The following is a 27,735-nucleotide window of genomic DNA, read 5'->3' as shown; positions in this document are numbered from 1 at the left end:
GAGATGAGGTCTCGCCAAGTTGCCCAGGCGGGTCTTGAACCCGCAGGCTCAGGCAATCCACTCACCTCGGCCTCCCAAAGTGCTGGGATGATAGGCTGACCCACCGAGCCCGGCCCCATGTGGTGTTTTTAGGGATGGGAGGCACTCAGAGTTCCTGTGGAGAAGTTTGCTGTCTCAGACCACAACATCCTAGAGTTCTATTCACATACAACCCTCAGGTCCAAGTGCAGGGTCTGGGTGGTAGTGGGTGTTCAAAACTATTCGCTGGATTAATAAGTTGGGTAGGTGGATGGGTGAGTGCATGGGTGACAGGTGAATAAATGAGTGAATGGATATGATGGATAGATGAGTGGATGGATGGATGAATGGATGGATGGATGGATGGATGGATGGATGGATGGATGGATGGATGGAAGGAAGGAAGAATGAATGGAGGGATGCATGGATGGATGGATGGAAGGAAGGAAGGATGGATGGATGGATGGATGATGGATGGATGGATGGATGCTGGATGAATACATAAGTGGATAAGTATGCTGGATAGATTGGTGGGTGGATGGATAGGTAAGTGGTAGATGGATGGATGAATGGATGGGTGCATGAATGGTGGATGAATTGAATGAGTGGATGGTATGATGAGCAGATGAGTGGATAGATAGATGAGTAGGTGGATAGATGAGTGAACAACTGGGCATTCCAGGAAACACAAGGGAACAGTCTTGGAGGTCTGAGAGGTGAATGAGATAATGTATCCAACCTTGCCCCAGTAGTCTAGGCCACTATCAGAACAGCTATAACCACAAGAAGGCTGCAAAAGCCACCATCCCTCTGCTCCCTTGTGCCCCAGCCCAAAGGTTTATCTGTGGGCAGTAGCCCCCACCTCTGTCCCCTGGGTTCAGGCTGCAAAGCCAGAGGACATGGAACCAAGGAGGAGACTGGCTACCTCTGGGAACCCTTCTCCCTCTTGGGATCTAGATCAGACTCCCCAGGAATCAGGGGAGAATGCAGAGCCCAGGTTCTGATTATGGAAGTTCTAGGCCTGCCTTCATCTCTCTCTAGCCTGGTCATTTGACTTCTGGTCACTCTTCCTGGTAAGATTTTTAGGAAAATTGTCCTATCTGCTCCTTTCTACCCACCCACCCCAGTGCTGTGGAAGCATAGCCCAGCTTCCCAATGGGGAAGTGGCCTCAGCCCCTGGACAGATGCGTGGGCTCCCTCACCCAAGGAAGCCCATGATTAGGGCAGAAGCTGGCCTGGCCTAGGGACTCTTTCCTTTGTCCATCTGTGCCCAATCCTGTTTGCCACCCACAGGGTAGCAGAGGGAATCAGTTTCCTCCAAATCAAGATAAGCATCTGAGCTTATCTTACTTCAGTCTCTGATTCCCCCCCATAACCCCTATCACCAGAACCATGCTCCTCCCCAGTTATACCCAGGCAGGCCCAGCCCGGAGAGCAGAGATAAGGCCCTCCTGGCTAGCAGACCACAAGTAGGGGATAAGACGGAGGGGAGGTCTTCCCTTCTGCCCACTCAAAGCTAGAATTCTGCTTCCTTCCCCAGACTCAGATCCCAGGAGAGCATCTGGGCAGACGTCCCAGCCTCCTTGCCCCCTGGGGCCCTGCGTTTTGCCTACCAGCATTCAGTATCAATGACATCCTAATTAATTCATTTCTCTTTTGGGGGTCCCAATCAAAGACAGAGAACCCTGCCAATTCAAGTGCCAGGGAAGCAGAAGAATGCAGTGCCAGCTGCCTCGGGGTGAAAGAGACTCCTGCAGACTTCTTGACCGGTAGCTGAATAGCCATTGGGGGCCCCTTGGGCCTGAAGACCAGGTCCAACACCCAAATCGTCACAGCAGATTTGCATGGACACCTCCTCCTTACCAGGCCTCATGCTGGGTACTGGGGTCACCACTCCATCTCTGTCTTCATGGAGCACCTAGGAGCCAGGGTGAGCAACGCCTAACCCAACATGGGAAATTTGGGAAGGCTTTCCAGGGGAGGTGACATGCCAGCTGGGTTTTGAAGGCTAAAAGGCATTTCTTCAGACACTGAATGAAGGAGAAGGGCATCCCAAGCAGAGGAAGCTAAGTGGGAAGAGGGCTGGTGCCATGGCTAGACAGTGATGGTAAACGGAATGGCTGGAGCGTCAGGCTGGTGAAGGGGAAGAGGAGACTGGGAAAGGGAGAACCAAGAGATGGGGCTCCAGGGCCAGGGGGTTATGGGCCTGGCTGTGGAGGGTCTCAAAGGCCATGAGGAAGACTCAGAGCTTTATCCTGTGGGCAACGAGGAGTCATTGGATGGTTTTCAGCTGAGCAGGGACATGGACGAAGCCCTCCGGCTGAGTACAGCAAGGGCAGACTCCCAGGAATTAAGGCAGGAGAGACCAGGAGGAGGCCAATGCAGTATGCAGATAAGCAGCGAGGGTGGCCGAATTCCTGTGGGTCCTTACAGTGGGAGAGCAGGGGCAGAAACATGAGTAAGGGGCAGCGAAGGATCCAGGACCAGGCCAGGCTTCCGGATGCCATGTGCCAGGAAGGAAGAGCAGGTTTCCAGGAGAAAGGTGGGGGAGCTCCCTTGGGGGTGTATTTAGTTGGGATATGTGTGGAGTAACAAGAGGGAGTAGAGATCTGAGAGGCAGGACGACAAGGTGCTGCTCAAGGTCACGCAAAGTCAATGTCATCTCTGGGTCTAGAAGGCACATCCCACCACCACTGCCATTCCCAAACGTGGGCTATTTCCTTCCACCCCTGTTAGGGCCCACATTCCAGCATCCATACCTTTGCTCTTTCTGTTCCCCTACCCAGCATGCCCTCCCCTCAAGTTCCAGCTAGAGGCCCCTTCTACCCAGGGGCTAGAGCAAGGCCCAGGGTCAGAGGTGGATGGGGTCTGAAAGAAAGGTGGGAGGGTGGCGGAAAGTGCGGAGGCCTGATTTAGAGACCCGCTCTGCCTCATGCTGACTGTGCAACATGGGCAGGTCACTTTCCCTCTTTAGGGCTCAGTTTCCCAACCTTTCCAAGGTGAAAAAGGAGAGATCATTGAACTTAGGGAGCTCACAGTCTGGAAAGAGCCACCAGGCAGAACAAGACCAGGACATTCAAGCTGTGTCAAATGCCTCGAGCATGCAGATGAGGGGCAAGTTTGCAAAGAAAGACTTGTGCCATTTTCTCTGAGGCTTAAAGAATGGGTAAAATTTCAACACATTGAGGGGAGCTGAGGAAGGGCACTCCAGGCAGAAGGAACAGCCTGAGAAAAGGCTGAGAGGCAGAAAGTTCAGGGTGTGGTCAGGGCAGAGGAGGAGGGTCCAGATGCTGGTTTCTTTCCAAGTCAACATCTCAGGCACTTTTTGTAAGTATGCTGCCCAAGCCACAGCCTCCAGTAAACACCTGTTTACACAATCGAGGTCACACACAGGGACATGTTTGCACAATGACCTGTTTGCACAACCTTAGCTGACTGCTGTATTCCAGCCAACCCAGGCCCTGGCAGATGAGCACAGTCTCCACTTCCGGACACTCTGCCATGGCGAGCTCACCGGCCCCTACCCAGCCCCCCTGAAAAGGGCCGCTCCCTGGCCCGCCCAACAGCCCCACACATCACAGGCAACAACAGAAACAGAAACAATATGGCCCTCGGTTGCCGGACTGCCAAGAAGGGGCTTCCCTCTCTGGGGCTCCCTTACAGGGGGTTTCCAACCTGTCTGGTGGAGGAGGGGGTAGGGGGCAGGATATTTGGAGAGGAAGTATCCACAAAGCAGACACACGGGTGCGGTGGTGGAGATGACACCTCATTTGTCTTGTGCTTTCCAGTTCACCATAGTAAACACTTATTAAGCATTTACTGTGTGCCTGGCTCTGCTCCACAAGCCATACGTTCACTGATTTTGCTCAAGAATTCTATGAAGCCCATACGATTATCCTCATTTTACAGATAACAAAACTGAGGTTCAGAGAGGTTAAACATGCATTTATTTACACAGGGTCACACAGGTATTAAGTGGCAAAATCAAGCAGGCCAACGCCTCAGCTCATGGTCTTAACCTCTGTAGGCGCTAATGTCTCTCCCCTAAAGAACGTTCTTCCTTAAATCTAACTTTCATTTCCTTAAACCGACTTTTATTTCAGCTGCTACAACTTCATTTCCTGGTATAGTTCCTCAAAGGAAAATGGAGCACAAAGGAAATCAGTAAAATCTTGCTCCAAAATATTGAATTGTGCAGAAAGGAAAAAGGAAACAATTTCACTGAGCACTTACTATGTGCTGTTTACAATGGTAGGCATAATAATACTTCTGAGAGTTCATTGAACTCTCTCAGAACCATCAGAAGGAGTTATAATCCCTGTGACAGATAAGGAAACAGAGGCTTGGAGAGAGAAACCACCTTCTCCAAGGTTCTCCAGCCCAATGGATATATGCGCTGAGCATCCTCCATGTACCCGGCACTGTGCTGAGGTTGGGGAGGCAGTGGTGAGAATGCGTCTTCTGCCCTCAAAGAGTTCACAGTCTAATGGGGAAAACTGACAGCCAACAGCCCACTGCAGTGTTTCGGGACCCACAAGGAGGGATCCACGAGGCTAAGGTGCAGAAGGGTAGATCAGGTGGCTGGGATGGTTAGGGAGTCTCAGCGTGACTAAGGTGCAGAGAAGCTGGGTCAGGAACAGGACTTGGTCAGGAGGAGGTGACAAGCAATGACAAAAGCAAAGGCATGGAAGTGTTCCAGACCCTGAGGCAGGCAGGGGAGCACAAGCGAATTGGGCATGAGGAGAGCGTGAAGCAGTGCATCAGGGGAGGTGGAAGAAGGGCCATCCTGATTGTCCAGTTAAGGTTTTAGGACACAGGGAAGTTAGGACTCTGAGGAAAGGCAGGGTGGGAGGAAGGATTGCAGGGCTGTTGACAAGACAGTTGAGTTTCACAAAGGCAAGAATTAGAGCTCCCATGGCGCACGCGTGCGCGCGCGCACACACACACACACACACACACACACACACACACACACACACCCCCGCCTGTTCCAGGAGCAGGTTTTCTGAATAAACAAAAGGCTTATTCTCCTTCATTAAGAACTGAACGGAGGCCGGGTGTGGTGGCTCAGCCTGTAATTCCAGCACTTTGGGAGGAAGAGGTGACAGGATGGGCCTGAGCCCAGGGGTTCAAGACCAGCCTGGGCAGCATGGCAAGGCCTCCTCTCTACAATAAATTTAAAAAATTAGCCAGGCGTGGTGGCGCATGCCTGTAGTTCTAGCTACTTGGGAGACTGAGGCGGGATCACCCAAGCCCAGCAGACTGAGGTTGCAGTAGCCGTGAGCATGCCACTGCACTCCAGCCTGGGCTACAGAGTGAGACTCTGACTCAAAATAATAAAAATAATAATAAAGAACCAACTGGATGTGAGAATGTGGAGAAGGGGTGTAAGAAACGACTCCTGAGGAGGGGATGAAGGTTAATCCGCCAAGACGAGGCACGCAGGGATTGGAGACAGATTTGGTGAAGTGAGGGGAAGAGTCATCCATTCAATCATTCATTCAACAAACATGTATGGTGGGCTCACTATGTGACAGGCAGTGTTGTAGACACTGGAGATAAAGTTTTGAAGAAAACAGACAAAAACTGTCGCCCTCATGGAACTTCCGCTCTATGGGGGGTAGGGACAGCCAATATTAGATAGTGAAAAGGGATATGGGGGGAAAGAGGGATTGGAAGTGGGAGGAGGAGGGCATGTTTTTTTATAGGGTGGTTAGAGGAGGCTCAATGAGAAGATGATCTGTGAGCAAAGACCTGAAGAAAGGGAGAGAGTGACTCCTGTGGTTATTTGGGGGGAAAGAGTGCAGGTGAAAGAAACAGCAAGTGCAAAGGCCCTGGGGCAGGAGGCAGTCTAACAAGTTCAAGAAACAAGGACAACAGAGTTGTAGAGCGAAGCAACAGGAGGGAGAATAACAGAAGACAGGTCAGGGAGGTGGTGGAGGTGCCAGGTTGTATAGGGCCTCACAGACCATAGAAATATCTTTGACTTTGACTCTGAGTAATGTGGGAGCCAATAGAGGGCTTGGGGCAGAAGATGGTGTGATTTGACTTCTGTGTGGTCAGTATCACACTGGCTGCTGGAGGAACAATAGACAGGTGGGAACAAGGATGAACGGAAGCAGAAGACAGGAGAGGGCTATTGCAACAATCTGGGCAAGAGACAAGGGCAGCTTGGAACTGGCTGGTATTGGTTTAGGTGATATTTATATTTGCCAGTATGTTATCATGAAGATTCTCAAGCACAGAGCCACGTTGAACTTTACGGTGAATGCCTGCATCCCCAGGATTCTGGTTATATCTCGAAAGAAGAGCCAGTGGGATGCATTGAGTGAGCAGACCTGTGGGACACCTTGGCGGGGAGGGGGGGCAGGAAGGCAGGAGGGTTGTAGCAGGCAGTTGAGTAGTTTGGCCCGGAGCCAGATGGCAGCCCTGGTCTGCCCCGTCACACCAGACCTGGGAGCCCACTTTTCCTAAAAAGGATGACAGGCTAAAGACACTCTTGTTAGTCTGTTGGTACCTAACCTTTATTAGGTCATGAGTTCAATAAACTATGAGCAGTTTGGACCTTTCTCAGAAAATGTACAGAGAATTATTTATAAACAATGGCAGAGGAATCATGAATGCAGACAATAAAAGATATAAAATATAGTCTATTTTACTCAATTAAAAGAGATTAGGTAGGCTGGGCAGCATGCTGAGATCTTGTCTCTACAGATTTTTTTTTTAAGTCAGAACCTCACTCTGTCGCCCAGGCTAGAGTGCAGTGGCACGCTCACAGCCATCCCAGCATTGACCTGTTGGGCTCAGGTGATCCTTCCACCTTAGCCTTCCAAGTAGCCGGAACTGCAGGTGTGGGCTACCACACCAGGCTATTTTTGATATATTGTAGAGACAAGGTCTCACCAAGTTTCCCAGGCTGGTCTCAAACCCCTGGGCTTCAGCAATCCTCTCGTCTTGGCCTCCCAAAGTGTTGGGATTACAGGCTTGAGCCACTGGGCCCAGACAAAAATTTCTTCAAAAATTAGCCAAGCCAGGTACAGTGGCTCACGCCTGTCATCCTGACTAGAGTGCAGTGGCACACTCACTGTTCACCACAGCCTTGACCTCCTAGATTCATATGATCCTTCCATCTCAGTCTCCCAAGTAGGTGGGGTCACAGGCACGCACCACTACTCTTTTTTCTTTTTTTGTAGAGACGATGTCTGGTTATGTTGCCCAGGCTGGTCTTGAACTCCTGGGCTCAAGCCATCCTCCCACCTTGGCCTCCCAAAGTGCTGGGATTACAGGCATGAGCCACTGTGCCCGGCCAACATTACTAGTTCCTAGTGAACATAGAAGACCCCATACCTCACCCAGACATCCCTCTGTCTTGCCCCCAGAGTCCCCATTTAACTGACCTATAGGTAATGATAAGGAATACGTAGTGATAGGGGAGCAGTGAGTATTGTGTTATCAAATTCCCTGGACCCTGGAAGATGCCTTCCAGAGGACTGTGGGAATGAGGGCCTCAAGGTGGAAATGAGGGTCCCAAGGCTAATGCCAAAAAGAGGCGTGGGGCCGAGTGAGCCTCTGAGCCAGAGTCTGTCTCCAAGTGATGCTTCCCCAGGGCGGGGTACATGGGGGTGGCACCCAGCCAGGTTGGAGCCTGGGCCTGGCCTGGCCTCAAGGCTTTGAGCTCAGGAAATCCGGAGGCTGAGGAGGGGGACAAGGTTGCCACATTCCCCAGCGCTTTAAGACCCCCGAGGCAGGAAGGCTGCCGGGCCTCACCAGTTTCCCTCACTGGCTCCTTCCTGGGAGGAAGGGGCTGCCGGTACCCGCGAAGGCGCGAGGGAGGGCCGGAGGGAGGCTGGGAAGGTGTTGCAATCGCCAGCCCCTGGGCCTGTCAGAGACCGAGCACTAACGACAGGACTGAGGAGAAAAAGCCGACTGGGGCTGATTTCAGGAACTTGCCTGCCTAGGAGAGGAGCGAGCAGGGAGGCCGGGCGGGTGCGGGGCTGAGGCCCCGGCTCCGGCTCCAGGGTGAGTAGCGGATCCCCAGGGAGGGGCTGAGCCTCGGGCTTGAGGGAGCTCTGCCAAGCACTCCTGCCAGGGGGCCAGGCCCAGGGCCAGGGCTTCTTCCTTTGGTACAGGGGCCCTTGACACTGAGTCTCTTTTCCTAGGATGCCCCCACTTTTTGTGAGGGCACGCATCAAGGAAGTCACAAGAGCAGAATATCTCCTTGGGGACACCGAGGTGGGCTCAGGGACAGGAGTCACTATTCTCTCTCTCCATGCCTCTGTCTCTCAAAACCTGTGTGTCTGCGTGCGCCAGTCTCCGACCCCTCCCCGTCTGGGCATCTGTCTATTTCACTCCCAGTTTCAGTCTTTACTCCTCAGCCCTCTCTGGCTTGCTTGCTCTGTGAGTTTCTGTCTCGGGGTCTCTCTGTGCCTCTTTCTCTATCTCACATGATTCCCCTTGTCTCCTGAATCTTAAACTTTTGGTATCAGACTGCTTTTCAAGTCTCCAAGGCCTCTGCCTCTCTGGGTCAGTAGCCTTGTCTCTTGGCCTCTTTTTCTCTGTCTGACTTGGCCGCTCTCCTGCCTCAATCTTTCCCCTTGTGGGTCTGTGTGCATATCTCAGTCTCTGCCTCGCTGGTACTCTTTGTGCCTCTCTCTGTCTCTCTGTCTGTCTCTTTCTCTTTCTGGCCCTGTCTCCGTCTCTCTCTTTCTCTCTCTCTATCTTTCTGTCTTTCTCTCTGTCTCTGTCTGTCTCTCTCTCTCTATCTCTGTCTGTCTGTCTCTCTCTCTTTCTGTCTCCCTCTCTTTCTCTCTCTCTCTCCCTGTGTGTGTGTGTGTGTGTGTGTGTGTGTGTGTGTGTGTGTCCTGTGTCCCTCTGTCTGTGCCTCTTTCTTTCTCCAAGTCACATCTGGGAAGGTCTCTCCCTCCTTATTCCCAGCCATCTCCTCCCTCCCCACCTTCCCACAGAATCTTCAGGTGAGAGGAGAAAGAGCAGGGGAGACGGAGTGTGAACTGGAGAAGGGAGCATGGGGGGATAAGGTTGAGTGTGATGGAGGGGAGTGCTGAAAGAGGGGGTGTGAGGGTGGCAGCCCCAGGAGGTATCATGGTGTGCAGTGACAGAGTCGAGCACCTGGAGAACCACACTGTGGTAGCTAGAGCTAGAAGAGGGATGGGAGCCAAGGGCTACAAAAAGGGGATCCAGAAAGGTGGCTTTGAAAGTGTGCGGTGTGGCATAGACAAAAACAAGGTGGCAGTCCTAGAAGGCTGTGACCATGCACCCTGTCGGGGGTCGGGGACAACGCTGGGGGGACTAAACCATGCTGGAGTTCATGAGCTGGTGGCCTGCATCGTGGCTTGTGAAAACAACCTCTGGTTACAGAGCATTTACCCGTGCCAGGCATAGTGCTAAGTGCTTTCACCATGATCCTCTTGTTTCGTCTTCACTGCAGCCCTGAGAAGTGGGTACTACTGTTATCTGTTTTTCACAGATAGGGAGACTGAGGCTGGGAAAGGTGAAGTAACTTGCCCAACATCACAAGGCTGGTAAGCAGTGGAGCTGGAGTTCAGGTCAGGTGATCTGAATCCGAGCTGGATTCCAAAGTTCTCTGCACACTGGCCCCCTAGAGAGCCAGACCATGTGCCAGCAGGCCTCAATCCCACTCAACAGGATACAGGATGGCCAGGGCTGCTGAAGGGGACCAGGGACTGATGCCAAGCAGGCCAGCACCCAGCAACCCAGGCGAAGATGCCTGAGCATCTTGGGGTTAGGTTGCCTACTCTGGTCAGGAACCAGTGGAGAGGGATATGGTGGTACCTCACTGGACATAGGCTGGGCCTGAAGCTGACCCTTGGTAGAACAGGGCTGGGATATAATCAACAACACAAGGAGATAAGAACTAGTGTCTCAAAATCTGGACCTTGCAGACGAAATCTTTTCCAACCAGTGTGTGGGGAGGATAACCAAACTGGTGTGCTGTAGTAAGAAGGTTACCAACCACTGATTGGTGGACAGGGGTGCTCTGGATAGTTTTGCAGGTTTCTCATTGCACAAAACTGGAGTAACTGGAGGCTGAAATCCATCCTGTACCCCAGCTGCCAGACCCTAGTGTGGTGCCGCATCTGTCCGGAGGATGGGGTGTTTTTTTCTGATTTGCACAAAGGCGACTTATGGGCCGGCAGTCACTGATCAAGTACCAAGATATTAAGATACAATATCTTAATACTGCAGTACATGTAGGTAGACTGGGTTTGGGTAAGACCCTTGCAAGTAGGAACAACCTTGAGTCTCTGGGCAGTTCTTATTCACACCTCTGCCTGGGAGGGTGAGGAGCCTAGAGCAGTTCCTAAGAGCCTAGGAGCTCCTTCCAAGGAGCCACGAAGCAGTCTGAGGAATGCTCTATGGCTCCTTGGAAGGTTCCAGTTGTCCACAGAGGTGACCAGTCCGATGGCACAACCTTGTGTTGCCTTTCCCTCCTTCCCCATTTCCTTCTCCTCACTCCCTCACCTGCTCCTGGAATCTTTCCAGAATAAACTACTGGCCTGCAAGCCCTTGTCTCAGGCTCTGCTTTCTGGAGGAGCCCAGCTTAGAGAGCAGGGAAGAGAAAGGATGCCATTCCTTACCACTCCTTTCCCTGCTCTTTCTAGAGAAAGAATTATCCTAGCTTTCTCACCACTGAGCACAGGGCATCTGTTGGGACCCACATGCACATGTCCATGTATGTACATGCAGGCTGGCCAGTGGTTCCCTCTGACCTGCCACCAGGAGCACCAAATTGTGCTGAAGGACCAGGTATCTGGCCCCAAGACCCCTGTGGGAGGAGAGTGGAGGTGAGGACATCCCAGTGGTAGAAACGTCTGCATGCTTCCTAACACTGGAGCCAAGCCCCTCTCCACCCAGGCACTATCGACATGACCACATGATGCCTGACCCCCAAAAGACCTCCAGAGCTCCATGCCCTAAACTGGGGATAGGACCCCTTGGGGGGGAGTCCCCTGATATCCCGTCAGTCCACTTTTTCTTTAGCCATAGCTGTGGCAGCCAGCTTTCTACAACATCACTAGACAGCCCCTTGCCTCAGCTGCTCCAGGGAGCTCTCTCCTTTTCCAGGGGGTGACTCTGACTCCCCTGGCATGGCTCACCCAGAAGAAGCTGCCTGGTACTTACTCAGCATGCACAACCTGGATGTGCCAGGGAGTTAGCACCCCAAAGGGCACCCCCTGACCCATGGGGGCAAGAGTCAGTGGAGAAATGTTCCCATCCTCTTTCCATCCAAGGGATAAGTTGACCCTTAGGAGACAGTTCTGAGGAGGGCTCTGGGGCTCCTTGGAAGGTTCCAGTTGTCCACAGAGGTGACCAGTCCAATAGCACCTTGTGTTGGCTTTCCCTCCTTCCCTGTTTCCTTCTCTCTACTCCCTCAGCTGCTCCTGAAATCTTCCCAGAATAAACTACTGGCACACTAGCCTTTGTCTCAGGCTCTGCTTTCTGGGGGAGCCTAGCTTAGACCGCAGGGAAGGGGAGGGATGCCATTTCTTACCACTCCTTTCCCTGCTCCTTTCTGGAAGGCAAGGATAATAACAACAGTGGCTGTCAGCTCCAGAGTCATTTCCTATGTGCCAGGCACCGTGCAAAGCCCTTGACTTGGGTCATTTCATGTCTTCCTCCCAAATCCCTACACAGTATAGGTTGTTGTTATTGCCGATATGCAAAGAAGCTGAGGCGCAGAAAGGTCAAGTGACCTAGGTAAAGCTGCACTGTGGCAGATAAGGATTAAGGTCAGCTCTGCCTCCAAAGTCCATGGTCTTACCCAATCCCCTCTGTCTCCAGGTGAGCCCCAAGTTGGCGCCATGGCAAGTTTGGGAACTTGCAGCCTGACAAGAGCCGCTCTCATCATCCTGCTGCTCCCCGGAAGTGAGTATGGCCAGGGATGGGGTGCATAGGGAGAGGGGAGTTGCAGCAAGAGATAGCGGGGGTGGGGGAGAGACTAATTTCCCTGCACTACCCATGGCTCCTAGGATTCCCAGAGAATCCCAAGAGATTAAAAGACTGAGCCACAGATGTGGGGTGGCCAAGATCCCCTCTGCAGACCTCCACAGGCAAACTACCACCCAAGAGGGATGGCAAGCAGACCCGGACTGGTCAGCCTGGAGGAGGCCAGTGGGACCCAGGTCTCACCTACAAATCTCTGCCGGGCTGTCAGAAGGGACCTCTGGGTCCTATTCGGCCTTAATGGGCCACAAAATGATAAGGGTGGAAGCCACAAAGAGCTTATCTTGATCATTGCGAGAGCTATTTATGATGTCACATGAGTAGTCTGAAATCAGTCATGGCAGTAGAATTTACACCATGGAAAGTGACATACTGCCAATCAGTCAGTTTTTCTCTGCAGAGCTGGTTGATAAACACTTACCAGCACACCACTATCACTGTCTCACCCTGCAGCCTCTTGTAGTCCCATTCATACCCTTTCAGTTCTAGTCCCCATGCCTTGAAGGATGAGACAGGAAACGCAAGCCCTGTGTCTGAGTCCCAAGGCCTAGATGAGAGCCTAGCTCTGCCAGGCAGAGGCATCACTCATGGCTCATTTTCTTCCACCCCAGGCCTGGAGGAGTGTGGGCGCATCAGCCTCTCAGCCTCTGTCGTCCGCCTGGGGGATCCTGTCACGGCCTCCTGCATTGTCAGCCAGAACTGCAGCCTCTCAGACTCAGAGTTACAGATTATGTGGAAACTGGAAGAAGAGCTTCAGCCTGGGGAGAGGCAGCAGCGCCTGCCTGATGGGACCCAGGAATCTACCATCACCCTGCCCCAGCTCAACCGCACTCAGGTCTTTCTCTCCTGCTGCCTGCTCTGGGGCAACAGCCTACAGATCCTGGACCAGGCTGAGCTGCGAGCAGGCTGTAAGTCCCCCCATCCATCTACCCACTCTGCCTCCATGCCCTCCTGCCACTTACAAGAGCTATGACCTACTGAGCTCTCACTAAGTAAGCACTCTGTAGACGTGACATCAGCTGACAGCAGCACCAGTGGGTACTACTGTTTAGCCCATCTTTGCAGATGAGGAAACTGAGGTTTGGGGAGAGTAAGTGATTTGCTTACCCCTCTAATAAGGATGGAGCCAAGGTAGCTATCCGGCAGTGTGGCTCTAAAGCCAGTATGGTAACCACGACTCTAAATGTCTGCCAAGCAAGCCCAATCCTTCAACCATAGGAGGGTGTCTCCGGTGGCCATTCCCGACCAGCGGGCTGTGCCCCCGCTTCACCCCCACCCCAGTCTCAGCCTTCTTGTCAAACTGAGGAGGATGGAGTTTGTGACGAGCTAAGGCATAAGAAAAAACAAAGACCAAGGTTCTCGTTTGAGAACCAGGAACAGCAGCAGCTTACACTTACGTAGCAATTACCACATGCTAGGCACCGTTTGGAGCATATCATGTGTAGTGGGTCACGTAGCTCTCACAAGACCCTCAGGGGTGGGCATATTACCATTACCTCCATTTTACAGATGAGGAGACTGAGGCACAGAGCAGTTAAGTACCTTCAAGATCGCATGGCAACTGAATGGCAAAACCAAGACAAAAACCCAGACAGCACACTGACATCGACAAAGGGCCTGGAGTAGGGGGAGGGTTGTTGGAGGTGGAAGGGTCTGTGAAAGGAGACCCCATAGGAACCCACCAGAGCAAGAGAACAAGGCCAATGGGTCCCAGTGGGAGCTTTCTGAGCGGCCCTACCCAAAGCCCTTGCTGTCTTCCCACCCCGTGTGCAGACCCTCCTGCCATCCCCCGCAACCTGTCTTGCCTCATGAACCTCACAACCAACAGCCTCACCTGCCAGTGGGAGCCAGGCCCCAAGACCCACTTGCCCACCAGCTTCACCCTAAAGAGCTTCAAGTGAGTGGAGGCCCCCTCCCACCCCCCTCCTTTGGAATCCACGTCGGGGGTGGAATGGGGAGGACTGTGGGGAGGGAGAAGGGAGCCCCGCGGTCTTCCTCTGCTTGGCCCAAGCCTGGCCTATTGACAGGAGCCGGGGTGAGTGTCAGACTCAAGAGGACTCCGTCCTGGACTGCGTGCCCGAGGATGGGCAGAGTTGCTGCTCCATCCCACGCAAGCACCTGCTGCTGTACCAGAACATGGGCATCTGGGTGCAGGCGGAGAATGCACTGGGGACCAGCATGTCCCCACGGCTGTGCCTGGATCCCATGGATGTTGGTGGGTAATGCTGGGTGGGGGAAGGGGAGAGGCCCCCAAAAAGGGCAGACCCAGAGAGGCACGGAGAGGGAAACACAGACAGGGAGACACTGGAAGAACTATAGATAGAGGAAGAGAAGCGAGACAGTGAGAGGCAGCCCCGAGGTGTGAAGACACACAGAGGCAAGGAGGTACGTTTATTCATTCTTTCAGCAGGTTTCCTGAAATGCCCACTGTGTACTAGGCACTGTTCTAGGTACTGGATATATGGCCATGAACACAACATCAGGAATCCTTCCCTCAGAATGTTAGAATCCAGTGGAAAAATAAATAAAATAGCATGTCAGACAATGATAAGTGGGAGGGAGGATGAGAAGAAGAGGGGCATAGGGAGAGGGGTGGGGAACAGGTGCTATGTCAGTAGGTTGGTCAAAGAAGGCCTCACTAAGAAGGTGATGATTAAGCAGATCCTTGGATGAAATGAGGGAGCAAACCACTGGACATCTGGGGGGAAAGTGTTTCAAGAAGGGAGAGTGGCAGCCAGTTCAAAAGTACTGGGTTCAGAGTCTGAAACAGAGATCTGTAGAGAAGTAGATACATACACACAGAGACTGAACCACAGAAAGATGCCCGTGGCAACATGAACAGAGATAAAAAGACACACAGAGAAAGTCAGAGACAGAGAAACAGACAGGGACACAGAGACTGCATGGACGGAGACCCAGGGAGGAAAGTAGAACCACAGACAGGCAAACAGGAGCGAGCTAAAGCAGAGTCCTATAAGGTGGGCAGGGAGAGGTTCTGACAACCCCACTCCTTGCAGTGAAACTGGAGCCCCCCGTTCTGCAGACCCCGGACTCCAGTCCGGAGGCATCCCCACTCCAGCCAGGCTGCCTACAGCTGTGCTGGGAGCCATGGAAGCCAAGTCTGCACATCAACCAGAAGTGCCAGTTGCGCCACCAGCCAAAGCCTGGGAAGGCCAGCTGGGCAGTGGTGAGGTGGAGGGCAAGAGCCTGAGGTGGGGGGACAGAGGGGAGAGGTCGAGTTGGTCCTGGAAGGACTCGGAGATCCGGGCTCAGATTCATACCCTCTCCAGGTGGGCCACCTGCCCCCCAGGACCCTTCAGTATGAGCTCTGCGGGCTCCTTCATGCCACCACCTATGCCATGCAGATTCGCTGCATCCGCTGGCCCCTGCCTGGTCACTGGAGCAACTGGAGCCCCAGCCTGCAGCTGCGAACTGGCGAGCGGGGTAAGAGGGTGATGCAGAGCTGACGAGCACCCGGTCCAGGCCCCAGCGCCCTCCCTGACGGACACCCTCTCCTCTCACTTCATCCCTAGCCCCCATCGTCAGACTGGACGCATGGCAGAGGCAGCTGAGCCCTGGGACAGTGCAGCTGTTCTGGAAGGTGACTCCCTCTGAAGGCCATCTCTCCACCCCAAGACTTCCTCCCACCCAAATAGACCCTGCAATCTGGGGCTCAGGACTCCAACGGGTGTGGGAAGCATTTATATGTGACTTGCATGCACTCTGGGAGGCATTTCTGTGTGCCTAGGAAATGGCACAGTGACCTTTTGCAGAGACCAGCGCAGACTGGTTCAGGGAACAGTTAGCTGCCTGCTGTGTGCACCTACTTGCTTCCTCCTGCCCCTCTTCCTAGGGTCTACACAAGGGGACAGAGGGAGAGAGGGAGGGAGGCGAGAGGCCTGGCTCTCAGCCTGGGGACCCAGTCCCTGGGATTCGTCCACCTGCAGCGGCTCTCCCCTACTCAAGATGAGCTGACATCTTCTCTTTTTCCTTCTGTGCCTGCCACAGCCAGCGCCCCCAGAGAGAGATAGCGGGCAGATTCAGGGGTATCTGGTCTTCCAGAGGCCCGCAGGTCAGACTGGGGCAGCCCCACCCTTCTGCAACACCACGGAGCTAAGCTGTACCTTCCACTTGCCCGCGGAAGTCCAGGAAGTGGCCCTCATGGCCTATAACTCAGCTGGGACCTCCAACCCCACCCTAGTGGACTTCTCGGACAGCAGAGGTAAAGGGGGCAAGTAGCCAGAAGAGCACAGTGGCTAAGTGTGTAGAACCGGAGGTTAGACTGCCTGGGTTCAGATCTAGTCCTACCAGCCGGGCTCGGTAGCTCAGTCTTTAATCCCAGCACTTTAGGAGGCTGAAGTGAGTGGATTGCCTGAGCCCATGGATTCGAGACCCACCCGGGCAACTTGGTGAGACCTAATCTCTACAATACATCAAAAATTAGCCAGGTGTGGTAGCACAAGCCTGTAGTTCCGGCTACTTGGAAGGCTGAGGTGGAAGGATTGCCGGAGCCGAGCAGGTCGAGGCTGTAGTGGCTGGGAGCAGTCTGGGCGACAGAGTGAGACTCCAACTCAAAAAAAAAAAAAAAACAGATCTAGTCCTACTACTTGCTAACAGCATGACATGGGCAAGTGGCATCCCTCCTTGGCCTCTGTTTACACATCTGGTGGAGGGGCATGATACCAGTGCCTACTGAGGGCTGCTGTGAGGATTCCATGAGGTAAGACAAGTGCTTGGCACAACATAATTGCACAGTACATGTCAGCTGTGATTTTTATCGTTAGTCAGAACCAGGTTAGGCTGACAATGATGTCTACACACACACACAAACACACACACACACACGGTCCATTCTGCCAAGCAAGCCCAAAGAGAAAGCCCTAAGCTTTTCCAGCTGGAATATGGTCTGAGTTCATTGCTCATTCTCAGGGGATCAGCCATGAAGGTGGGACTAATAATCATAATAACAATAATATTTAATATTCCCACATACTGTGTGACCTTAGATAAGTTACTACACCTCTCTATGTCTCTCAGTTTGCTTATTGATAAAATGGGGACAATAGTATACCTCCCGGGTGTGACTACTAGAGGACTCTGAATTAACACATACCAAGGACTATGCCTGGTACATTCAGATCTATGTAGTGCAGCTGCCGTCATTTTCAAGAACGGCTCCATGCTAGACACTGGGCTAGGCTTGCTCCATGCATCCTCTCCTTTCATCTGCACCAAGACCCTCTGAGGCAGGAACTTGTATCATCATTTCCACTTTGCAGATGAGAAAACTGAGGCTCAGATGTTGACCTATTCAAGGTCACCCAGCCTGTAAGTAGCAAAGCCAGGATGTATTTGAAGCCAGGTTTCTGGTTACAGGCCTGAATTCTTCTCACCTTCATTCTGCCGTTTCCCACTGTCCCCAGGCCCACCCCTGGCCGGAGTCCATGCTGTGGCCCTAGATCCTCACAGCCTCTGGGTAGGCTGGGAGCTCCCCAGCCCACAGCCTCAGGGCTACGTGATTGAGTGGGGCCCAGGTGCCCCCAGTCCCAGCAACAGCAGCAAGACCTGGAGAATGGAACACAACGGAAGCATCAGCGGGACTCTGCTGAAAGGTGGGGGGGAGCTGGGCAGGTGGGGGAGGCTGGGGAGAGAGGGAGGCAGCGCTTGTTCAACTGCAGGCAAGGGGCAACCTGAACGGCCCTGGAGAAACAGATTCCCCAGCCTTGCTTGATCCTTCACTGTTCTCATCTGACATCCTCACAATCAGGAAGTTCTTCCACTAGTCTAACCTGACCTTTTTCTATAGCCCTGACCCTGCTACCTTCTAGCACTGTCTTCCACTTATCTTCCCTAACACCCACCAAATGATCTAAAGAAGAGAGTGCAGAGGTTAGCCCTGCATGGTGAGGCCAGGTTAACCCTGACTAAAGGTCTGGCGTTAGCTCGTGATAATCAGCAGAGGCCAGCCCCTAACAGGAGTACCTACTCCATTTTCTCCTTACAGAGAACATCAAGCCCTTTCAGCTCTACGAGATCACTGTGACTTCCCTGTATCGGGACACCATGGGCCGCTCCCAACACATCTATGCCTACTCCCAAGAGATGGGTTTGTCAGCCATCGGGCCCCTTTCCAGAATCCTCTCCTCTCCCAAGGAACATGCAGGAACATTTCCTTCCTCCCATGCTCTGGACCTGGAGAGGGTCGCACCCAAGCCTAAGATTACCTCTGCTTACACTAGACTCCTACAGCTGAACAGAAATCAGGTGGTGGGGCGGTAGAAATTGGGCAGTGAGTTTGGCAGAATTCAGGAAGCAAATATGGCAAAAATCAATCAATCAGGGTACTGAAGAAATAAGATGTCACGGGTGATAGAAATTGGACTGAGAACCTGGCATCGGAGGGTGAGTGGCAGAAATCAGACAAAATCAGGCCTGGTAGAAACCAGGAAGTGAGGCTTTAGAGTCTAACAGAACTGGTTCAAATCCTGGGGTGGCCACTTACTAGCAGTAGTTGGGGTTCAGATTACACCCCTAAAAATGAGGCTTGGACATGAGTCCCCCTGGGCTCTCCTTTCTCGCTCACCCCTCAGCGTGTCTGGGGAGCCACAGGGAGTCCAGTCAGGCTCTCTGCCCTGCCCCACTCCCTTCAGCTCCTGGACTGTCTTCCCACAGCCCCGTCCCATGCCCCAGAGCTGCATCTAAAGCACATTGGCAAGACCTGGGCACAGCTGGAGTGGGTGCCTGAGCCCCCAGAGCTGGGGAAGAGCCCCCTCACCCACTATACCATCTTCTGGACCAACGCTCAGAACCAGTCCTTCTGTGAGTCTATCTTCAGCTCCCCACAGCTCCAGAAGGCCCGGGAGGGGGTACTCAGCAGCCATGAAGGCTGCTTCAGCACCTGGGCCCAGGCTGACTATGTGCCCCACTCCCAGCCACTGTCCTAAACGCGTCCTCCCATGGTTTTGTCCTCCGTGGCCTGAAGCCCGGCAACTCGTATCACGTCTACCTCATGGCTGCCAGCCAGGCCGGGGCCACCAACAGTACAGGCCTCACCCTGGTGACCTTTGCCCCAGGTAAGGCAAGGGGAGCTGGGCAGAGATGGCTGTTGAAAGGGTACCCCCCGCAAAGGATCCTGATTTTCAGAGTAGATAGGACCATGCCCTTGGATCCCCTGGTCTGAGAGAGGAGACCCACACTGCTCATGCAACCCAGCCAGAAGGAGGAGACCCAGCCATGCACATGGACCCCAGCCTGAGGGAAGAGACCCAGCCCTGCCCATAGACCCCAGCCTGAGGGAGGAGACCCAGCCCTGCCCATAGACTCCAGCCTGAGGGAGGAGACCCAGCCCTGCCCTGGGATTCCAGCCTGAGAGAGGAGACCCAGCCTTCCTCACATGCACTCTAACCTCTTCTGGCTTTCCCCTCACCCCAGAGGGGTCTGAGCTACACATCCTTTTGGGCCTGTTCGGCTTCCTGCTCTTTTCCATCTGCCTCTGTGGGACTGCCTGGTTCTGCTGCAGCCCCAGGTGAGTCCTTTTGACACCTGTCACCCAGCTACCCCTACCCACAGGGAACGGCAGGCCTGAGTGGGCACATCCAAGTCCCTTCAAGCCTCCTTAGACCTCGGGGCCCATGTCTAAGCATCCTAGCCCTCCCCGCCTTCTTCCCTCAGCACTAAGGTGCAGCTGCATGCAGCTCTTCAGCTACTGAAATGAGTGGGACAGGATGGGAAGACGGGAGGGTAAGCCTGACCCAGCCCCCTGCCTGCCCCCTTCTCCAGCAGGAAGAATCCCCTCTGGCCAAGTGTCCCAGACCCAGCCCACAGCAGCCTGGGCACCTGGGTGCCCACCACCATGGAGGAGGTGAGAATCCTGGAGGGAGAGGGAAATGGGCAGGGGCTGAAGGAAAGATGTCATGCTGAGTCTAAACAGCATATGGCGCATGTCGGGCATAGGTCAGGAACACAACTGCTTTGCAAGTGGAATCCTTTGTATTCCAGCAGAAATGTCCCCACAACTGGGCCCAACTCAGGAAAAAACAGTGGCTGGGGCAGATATCTGAAACAAACCATGCCCAAACCCCATGTCCTTATGTGCAGGAGACCTTCCAGCTGCCCAGCCTTCGGGACCTTAGCGTGCCACCCATCACCAAGATCACGGTGCTGGAGGAGGAAGAGAAAAAGCTGGGGCCCTGGGAGGCTGGTGACAGCTTGATGACCTGTGGTCTGCCCACTCTGGTCCAGACCTACGTGCTCCAAGGGGACCCAAGAGCAGTTTCCACCCAGCCTCCGCCCCAGTCTGGCACCAGCAATCAAGTCCTTTATGGGCAGGTGCTGGGAAGCCCCACAGGGCCAGGGCCAGGGCACTACGTCCGCTGCGACTCCACTCAGCCTCTCTTGGGGGGCCTCACCCCCAGCCCCAAATCCTATGAGAACCTCTGGTTCCAGACCAGCCCCCCAGGGACCCCAATATCCCCACCTCAAAGCCAAGAGGTCGACTGTGTCTTTGGACCACTGCTGGACTTTCCCCTTCTGCAGGGGCTCCGGGTCCATGGGGTGGAAGGACTGGGGGGCTTCTAGGGCTTCCTAGGACTCCCCACCTGGGTCTACCTCTTGAAAGTCCTGAGCTATCCAGAGGAGAGGAGAGGAGAGGGTCAGTGAGCCCATCACAAAAACCGGTACCCCTGGCCCCAGGAAAAGCAGAAAGGCTCCCAGGTGCTCCCACCTATAGGCCCCAGCATCCCTGCCTTCCCCCAATCTCCACGGGCTGGGCCTCCCAGGCAAGCTGCATACTCTAAGAGCCAGATAATGGTCCAGCTCCACCCACTGGCCTTTTGTGCTTGTTTCCTATAATTTCAGTATTTTAAACTGGTGTTTAGTTTGAGGTGTTGTTGTTGTTGTTGTTGTTGTTACTACAAACACTCAAGTTACCTGAGTCTCTGCCCTCCTTCCTTTCAGGGCCCTAGCAGTCAGGGGGCTACTTCTCAGAACTGTTCATTTATTTATTCATTCCTTCACTCTTTCCTTCATTCATTCAGCTAGCTCTCACTCAGCATCTAGGCCCTGTGCTAGAGCAGATATTTAAAAATGACTCAGCTCAGTCCACCCTCAAAGAGCTCCCACTCTAGTGGTGGGGACTTTAAAACTAATCAGGGTTACATGGGGTAGGGGAGCCATAGAGTGTGGTGGGACATGCTGAAGAGATCTTGGAAAAGACTAGCTCCTGTCAGGGAATTATAAATAAAAACAAAATCTTGTCAGGCGCAGTGGCTCATGCCTATAATTCCAGCACTTTAGGAGGCCAAGGTGGAAGTATTGCTTGAGCCCAGGAGTTCCAGACCCGTCAGGGAAACTTAGTAAGACCTCATCTCTACACACACACACACACACACACACACACACACACACACACAAAGGCCTGTAGTCTCAGTTGCAGAAGGCTGAGGTAGAAGAATCACCTGAGCCCAGGAGGTAAAGGCTGCAGTGAACCATGATCATGCTACTGCACTCTAGCTGGGCAACAGAGTGAGAACCTGACTCTAAAGTTTTTTTTTAAATCTCCTGCCGACCCAGAAAACCTCTCCACAAGGGTAGAAAGAAAGAAAACAGTGTTATTATTAAATAAACATTAAACCAGAATGTGATCCGCATCACAAGCATTCCTCTAAAAAGATTGCAAAGACAGAAGTTTTTTATATAGCCAGTGGATACAACTTACTACACACATTTTCTCAAGATAAACAACTAGTCCTCAAGAGGAATTGACAGCACAATTAGTCACAGAGTTCATCCTAAATTTACCAGTAAATGGGCACCCACCTATGTCTGCTAGTTGGCTTTACCCATATCTTTATGGCAAAAGGGATAACTTAGAGCCAGGTACTAACTCACTTTAGGCTCCTACCCTTCCATAGAAATTGGGAGACAGGGCACAATCATCCTTATTATATTTCAAAGAGATGGCTCCCAGCTCCTTGAGAAAAACATTTCAAGGTTGTAAAACTGGCAAGAGGTTTACTTAGCTTTTAAAAAGATTTACATCCATCTCAAAAGAAAGAATTAACAATTGTAAGTTTTCTAAAGTAAATGCTCTAAGAAAAGTAATGAAGAAGAGAGTCTTTTCCCTTGTTGCACCAGGGAGAATTAAAATTTATTTTTCCTACCTTTAATTTGCACCAGCCCTAACACCACTTAGTTCACAAATAACATCACGGCTAATATTTATTGAATGTTTACTATATACCAGGTGCTTTGCATATATCTGCCTCAAGTTAATGCTCTCAACAACCTAAAAGGTAGAATACTGTTAATATCATCCCCATTTGATGGATGAATAGCCTGGGGCCCAGAATGGTTAATACATCACTTGCCGACAAGATCACACGCTAAGTAAACTGCCCAAGACGGACTGATTCCAAAATCAGAGACCTTAGCCGCCAGGTTGCAAAGCTGCCCAAGAAGAGGCTGAAACCCACTAGTTATTTTATTTTATTTTTTTAGAAAGCAGGATTTATTGAAAAGACAGAAAAGTTCCCACAGTGGGAGGGGGCCCAAAGGCTGAGATGGAAAATGTAGCTTCCCATTCCAAGTCAGTACGCAGAGCAGCTAAGGTCCCTTCCGTTAGGTAAATGATATGGGGCAAGTTACTTCCTCTCTCTGAGCCTTATTTCTAAACTGAGTGTAAAGATATTCGAGAGGATTGTTCGGAGTCAGTGGTAATTCCAACTAGTTCTTACAGGGCCCCACCCCTGACTTAAGGGCACGAGGCGGGGTGGGTAAAATACTACGTTGGGAGGATAGGCCACCGCAGCCTCCACGGAAGCCCCCAAATAACCGCGACCCCAAGCCCGGAAAGTGCAGACGGATTAAGTACGGGATGCATGCCCCCCAAATGTGGCATTTTTTAATTTAATGCCACACCACAAACCACTAACACGGGGCCACACAACGACCACCCTCCGATCGCGCACAAGAGGTAGGTAGCCAGGTCTCTCAACTCGACTCCACGCACTGCGTCATCAGAATTTGGCCCACCAATCCATTCTCTCGGTCCTCGTCTGCTCTGGTATCGCAACTGTCTCGATTGGTCGAGCCTGAGCCAGCATGGCGGCGTCCGAGTAACCCCGGCGGTAACGCGAAGGGGACGGCGGCCGTGGCGGGGGCCAGCGCGGGTGAGAGGTCGCCATGCTGAGGGCCGCGTGGAGGGCGCTGAGTTCGATCCGGACCCGGGCCGTGACCCAGGCCCCATTCCGTGGGCCGCCGGGCGGAGGGAGCCCCAGGCTTCCTTCCAGCCAGTGGGGCCTGCAGCCTCGAAGTGAGTAGCTGAAAAATGGGACGGCGGGGAACGGGGTTCGGCGAAGATGGAGGATGCCGGAGACAGGGATAGGGGAGAAGTGCAGCGGCAGGATGAGGAGGAGAGGGTGGTGTTGGGAAAGAAGTGAGACGAGGTGTGAGAGACCAGGAGCAGCAAGGTAGAGAAGAAAGGGGGCAGCGGTCAGACGCAGAAGCGCGTAGACCATGAAGGGAGGGTAATGCGAGGAACACAGAAAGGAACTAAGGCTGGACTATTTAAGGAGATGAGCCTCAGTCCTCTCTCTACTTTTAGGTCCCCTCCTCCAGGCTGCCCGCGGACGTGCCATCCAGAAACCAGGTAGGAGTTCCTAGGGGTGGGACCTGGGATGGAAGCCTGCGAGGCTTGGGATGGCTGAGGGGATGAAGTTGGAGAGGGCAAAGAGGTGGACCTAGAAATCCTGAGCAGAAAACCCCACGTCCACCTTACACCTAAGCCCCAGGCCTGAATCCTGCGCGGGAGGAAGGGTGTGTGAAGGACGGGAGCAGGAGCTTTACAGGTGAGTGAGTGAAGATGAGCTAGCCAGAGGGAATGCTGGCACCACCCAGGCCTACCTGGAGTGTAAGCACTTGGTGTCTGCCCTAAGGCTGAGATGGAAAATGTAGCCTCCCTTCCCAAGTCAGTATGCAGAGCAGCTAAGGTCCCTTCTGTTAGGTAAATGATATGGGGCAAGTTACTTCCTCTCTCTGAGCCTTATTTCTAAACTGAGTGTAAAGATATTCGAGAGGATTGTTCGGAGTCAGTGGTAATTCATGAAAAGCATCCTTAGCACTGCGTTCAACGAAATGCAGTATATATTTGTATTTATTGCTACTAATATTATTTTCACAGCAGCAGAGCAGGGAGAGGTTAAGTTGATCTACCCCATACCTCTCCCTCACCTCCAAGTGATGGCAGGGAATCACTGTGGCCGAGATGTCCCTGTGATCTCTACTTGGTGCTTACATTTCAGGCGTCCCAAAGCTGGCTGCCACTCCTCAACCCCCTTATTTCATCCGTGTTGTCAGCCAGTAAGTGTTTGCTGAGTGCCTTTTCTAGGCTGAGCCATGTACCGGGCTGTAGGGGATTCAAAGGGAGTCAAACTCATTCCTGTTCATGAGAGGACACATCCTTGTGGGGATCTGCTAATTGCAGAGCTAGATAGGTGTGGGAGAAGTACAGACACAATATGGGGTCTTGGGGAAGGTCATCTAATGCCAGTGTGAAATATCAAGGCAGGTGCTGCAGGACTTGCAGAGGAGAATCTGAGCCCAGAGATATCCAGTGTCTTCCTTAAGACCCTGGATATCTCTTAGCAAGTTGGAGAGTGGAGAAAAAGCCAAGTCTGGGAACATGGACAGGGAGAGTTGACTCTGGTGTTTTCTATCCCTATATTCAACAGTCCAGCCCTGGCAAGATGATGACCTGCCCCCTTCCACTCTGCTCAAAGACTACCAGAATGTCCCTGGAATTGAGAAGTAAGCAGAAATAAACATACTTGAGAAGGTTGGGACCCTGGAAAGACTGGTGGGGAGGGAGGCAAGACAGTGACTTTGAGGCTTGGCCTCCTGTATCTGAAGCTTGATATAAAATGAGGTGGAGAGCTATAGAGGCCCAGAGGTAGTGAGAGTGAGCGGTCAGTGAGGGGAGATGGTGCTCATGGAGCTCAGCCACTAGCTTTTTCTTTTCTGTACTCTGGATGAAGATCCTATACTAGATACCAAGGTTAACATGCTTCACAGGTCTTTGTAGAAATCTCTCATCTCGGCTGAGTGCAACGGCTCAGCCTATAATCCCAGCACTTTGAGAGGCCAAGGCAAGAGAATGGCCTGAGTCGGGGGGTTCAAGACCACCCTGGACAACTTGGTGAGACCTCATCTCTACAATAAATCACAAAAATTAGCTGGGCATGGTGGCATGCATCTAGAGTTCCAGCTACTTGGAAGGCTGAGGTGGAAGGATCGCCGGAGCCCAGCAGGTCGAGGCTGCGGTGGCCGGGAGCGGCCACTGCACTCCAGTCTGGGTGACAGAGTGAGACTCTAACTCAAAAGAAAAAAATTTTTTTTTAATCTCTCATTTCTTGATCTTCACAAAAGCCCTGTGAGGGAAGAAATAGTGTCCCCATTTTATAGATTATCAGGCTGCCCAATGTCATATAGCTCTAAGGGGCAGAGCTGGGTTTGAACCCAGGCCTGACACCAAAGCAAAGGTTCTGGTCAGCCCGTCCTGTGTAGGGGAGCTGGTCAGTCCCTCCAGTCCCTCCTACTGTATAGTTTGACTTGAAATGTCTCAAAACAGATTGAACCATGTTCTAACTAAAATGAAAATCCTCCCTGTGATGAGACTGGAACACTTGAGCTGACAGTCTCAATTTTCCGTAGTTTTCAACCCAGCAAACCAGATCCATGCTGACTTCTAATCCATGGGAAATGGCTCCCCACTTCCAGGGAGACTGGAGAATTTTCAATCATCTTTGCTTTTCAAACTAAAATGAAACCAGCACTGCCTCTTTTTCCCCTCTCCTTCCCATGCCTGTCTCTCATTGCTGCAGTTTTTCCACAGGGTCAATGATGTCGTGAAAAGACTCTTGTCTTTGGAAATGGCCAACAAGGTGAGCAGTCTGTGCCAAACCTCAGTCTCAACCTCCCTCATTCCTCTTCTCTGGGCTCCCTCCTACACCAATTAGCCCCCTATCCCATACTTCCCCAGTCATAGCACTTATTTCACTGTCATTCTGCATCCACTTGACAATATCCCCAGACTGAACATCTTGAGGGCAAGAACACTTTTGTTGCCCCATTGTACCCCTAGACCTGGCACATGGTAGGTGCTCATAATGATCTGGTACATGTATAAATGACCAAGCTTTGGGGACATTCATCTGACAAGTCATTTCTCCTGCCAGTGGCTTTGGCCTTGGGCTCACCTATATGTGAACAGCTATTTGGTTAACCAAGTCCACAGTGAGCAGAGTAAACTGAGGCCCTGAGGCTTATGGACCTGCTTGCTATAACTGCAGCCATGGTTTGGAGGGTAGAAGGGCTAGTTCTTAGGGGGTAGGAAACTACACAGATTTTTCTCTGTCTCTGTCTTCTGCAGAAGGAGATGCTAAAAATCAAGCAAGAACAGTTGATGAAGAAGGTTGTGGCAAACCCTGAGGACACCAGATCCCTGGAGGCACGAAGTTGGTTGGGGACCCTTGGGGAGTGGGAGTACAGGGGAGTCTGTAGCTGGGACCGGATCTAGGGCTCTCGTCTACAAGCACACTCAGATATCTTTGGAAAGAGAAAGACACGAAGGACCTAGGGCAATGAAAACTGGACCCTGTATCCCAAGCATACAAGCTCTGATGCTGGAGTCAGTGCTCAGGTCCTGCCTTATACCTCTGTGTGAGCTTGGGCAATCCTCGCTCATAGACTCTGCTTCCTAGTCTGGAAAAAGTGGAGCTGCGAAGGGCAGGGCACAGGTAATGTTACCTACCTCATGAGAAGCTGAGGGTGTAAACACACCTTGAAAACTAAAGCTCTTGCTGTGTGATAATATTAGTAAGGCTAACATTGAATGCTCATGTTAATGCCAGTAAACACTGTGGAGCATTCCCGAGAGTAATGCTCCTGCCTTGGTTTGAGCTGGAACTGGCAGTAGCCCTCATTAGATGTGAGTAAAAAGCTTAAAAAGCCCCTCACGTCCCCCTTGCTTTGGGTGCTTGTTTTCTTCGTTGACCACTGAGAGCAAGTGAGGTAAACTAGTGAAGCTCTCTGGGGTCTGGACATTTTCCCCCTTTGCCATTGGCCTGTATTACAGCCTCTTCCTCCTCCTCTTCCATCCTCCTACCTTCATTCTTTTCTTCTCCCTCTGTCAGGGATGCAAGTCTGATGAGTTCATCTTGGATACTGGACTCTCACAGAGAATGTCTGGAGTCTCAATTCCTGAGTCCTTCATAGCCCCTTTAGAAAAGATGAGTTTAAGCTTCCCTTGGCCCCCTGAAATCTTGGCCTGGGAGCTACCTCAACCACAGAAGGGCTGCTTATCACACCTCACCTGTTTGTACATTAACAATACTGAAATCTTCCAGGTTGGCAGGAACAAGTGGTGAACCATTTTTTTGCTAAGACACCAGCGAGTCTAAGACAACTAAGGGTCCTCTTTAAGCATGAGTATCAATTCTTTTCCATTAAATCTCAGTTTCCAGCTGGGCTCGGTGGCTCAGCCTGTAATCCCACGCCTTTGGGAGGCTGAGGTGAGTGAATTGCCTGAGCCCGCGGGTTTGAGACCCGCCTGAGCAGCGAGACCTCATCTCTACAATAAATCAAAAAATCAGCCGGGTGTGGTAGCGCATGCCTGTAATTCTTGCTACTTGTAAGGCTGAGGCAGAAGGATTGCTGGAGCCCAGCAGGTCAAGGCTGCAG

General features: G+C 52.4%; 2 protein-coding genes across 2 annotated transcripts in view; both read left to right on the top strand.

Moving 5' to 3' along the window:
* The first annotated feature begins 7,573 nt into the window (after positions 1 to 7,573).
* LOC103254218 (granulocyte colony-stimulating factor receptor-like) lies at positions 7,574 to 20,578 on the top strand. Its single transcript, XM_008052357.2, has 17 exons — positions 7,574 to 7,655; positions 9,503 to 9,557; positions 11,839 to 11,922; positions 12,612 to 12,908; positions 13,774 to 13,897; positions 14,028 to 14,215; positions 15,018 to 15,187; positions 15,291 to 15,444; positions 15,534 to 15,601; positions 16,009 to 16,222; positions 17,424 to 17,612; positions 18,005 to 18,106; positions 18,673 to 18,819; positions 18,933 to 19,073; positions 19,432 to 19,525; positions 19,780 to 19,861; positions 20,098 to 20,578. The coding sequence occupies exons 3-17, from the start codon at positions 11,859 to 11,861 to the stop codon at positions 20,575 to 20,577; spliced, it is 2,514 nt and encodes an 837-aa protein (XP_008050548.1). The 5' UTR covers positions 7,574 to 7,655; positions 9,503 to 9,557; positions 11,839 to 11,858; the 3' UTR covers position 20,578.
* A 2,449-nt stretch (positions 20,579 to 23,027) lies between these two features.
* LOC103254207 (28S ribosomal protein S15, mitochondrial-like) overlaps positions 23,028 to 27,735 on the top strand; it is a 7,692-nt gene continuing 2,984 nt past the window's right edge. The window contains exons 1-5 of the mRNA XM_008052346.1: positions 23,028 to 23,311; positions 23,603 to 23,647; positions 24,729 to 24,804; positions 25,889 to 25,937; positions 26,426 to 26,510. Coding sequence (XP_008050537.1) covers positions 23,182 to 23,311; positions 23,603 to 23,647; positions 24,729 to 24,804; positions 25,889 to 25,937; positions 26,426 to 26,510 — 385 coding nt within the window. The 5' untranslated portion in view covers positions 23,028 to 23,181. The remainder of the gene's footprint in view (positions 23,312 to 23,602; positions 23,648 to 24,728; positions 24,805 to 25,888; positions 25,938 to 26,425; positions 26,511 to 27,735) is intronic.

This window comes from Carlito syrichta, unplaced genomic scaffold (genome assembly GCF_000164805.1).
Source record: "Carlito syrichta isolate Samal-C Ts95f unplaced genomic scaffold, Tarsius_syrichta-2.0.1 Scaffold70195, whole genome shotgun sequence".
Lineage (NCBI taxonomy): Eukaryota > Metazoa > Chordata > Mammalia > Primates > Tarsiidae > Carlito > Carlito syrichta.
The sequence above is the reverse complement of the archived record's forward strand: the minus strand, read 5'-3'. Positions and strand labels throughout refer to the sequence as shown.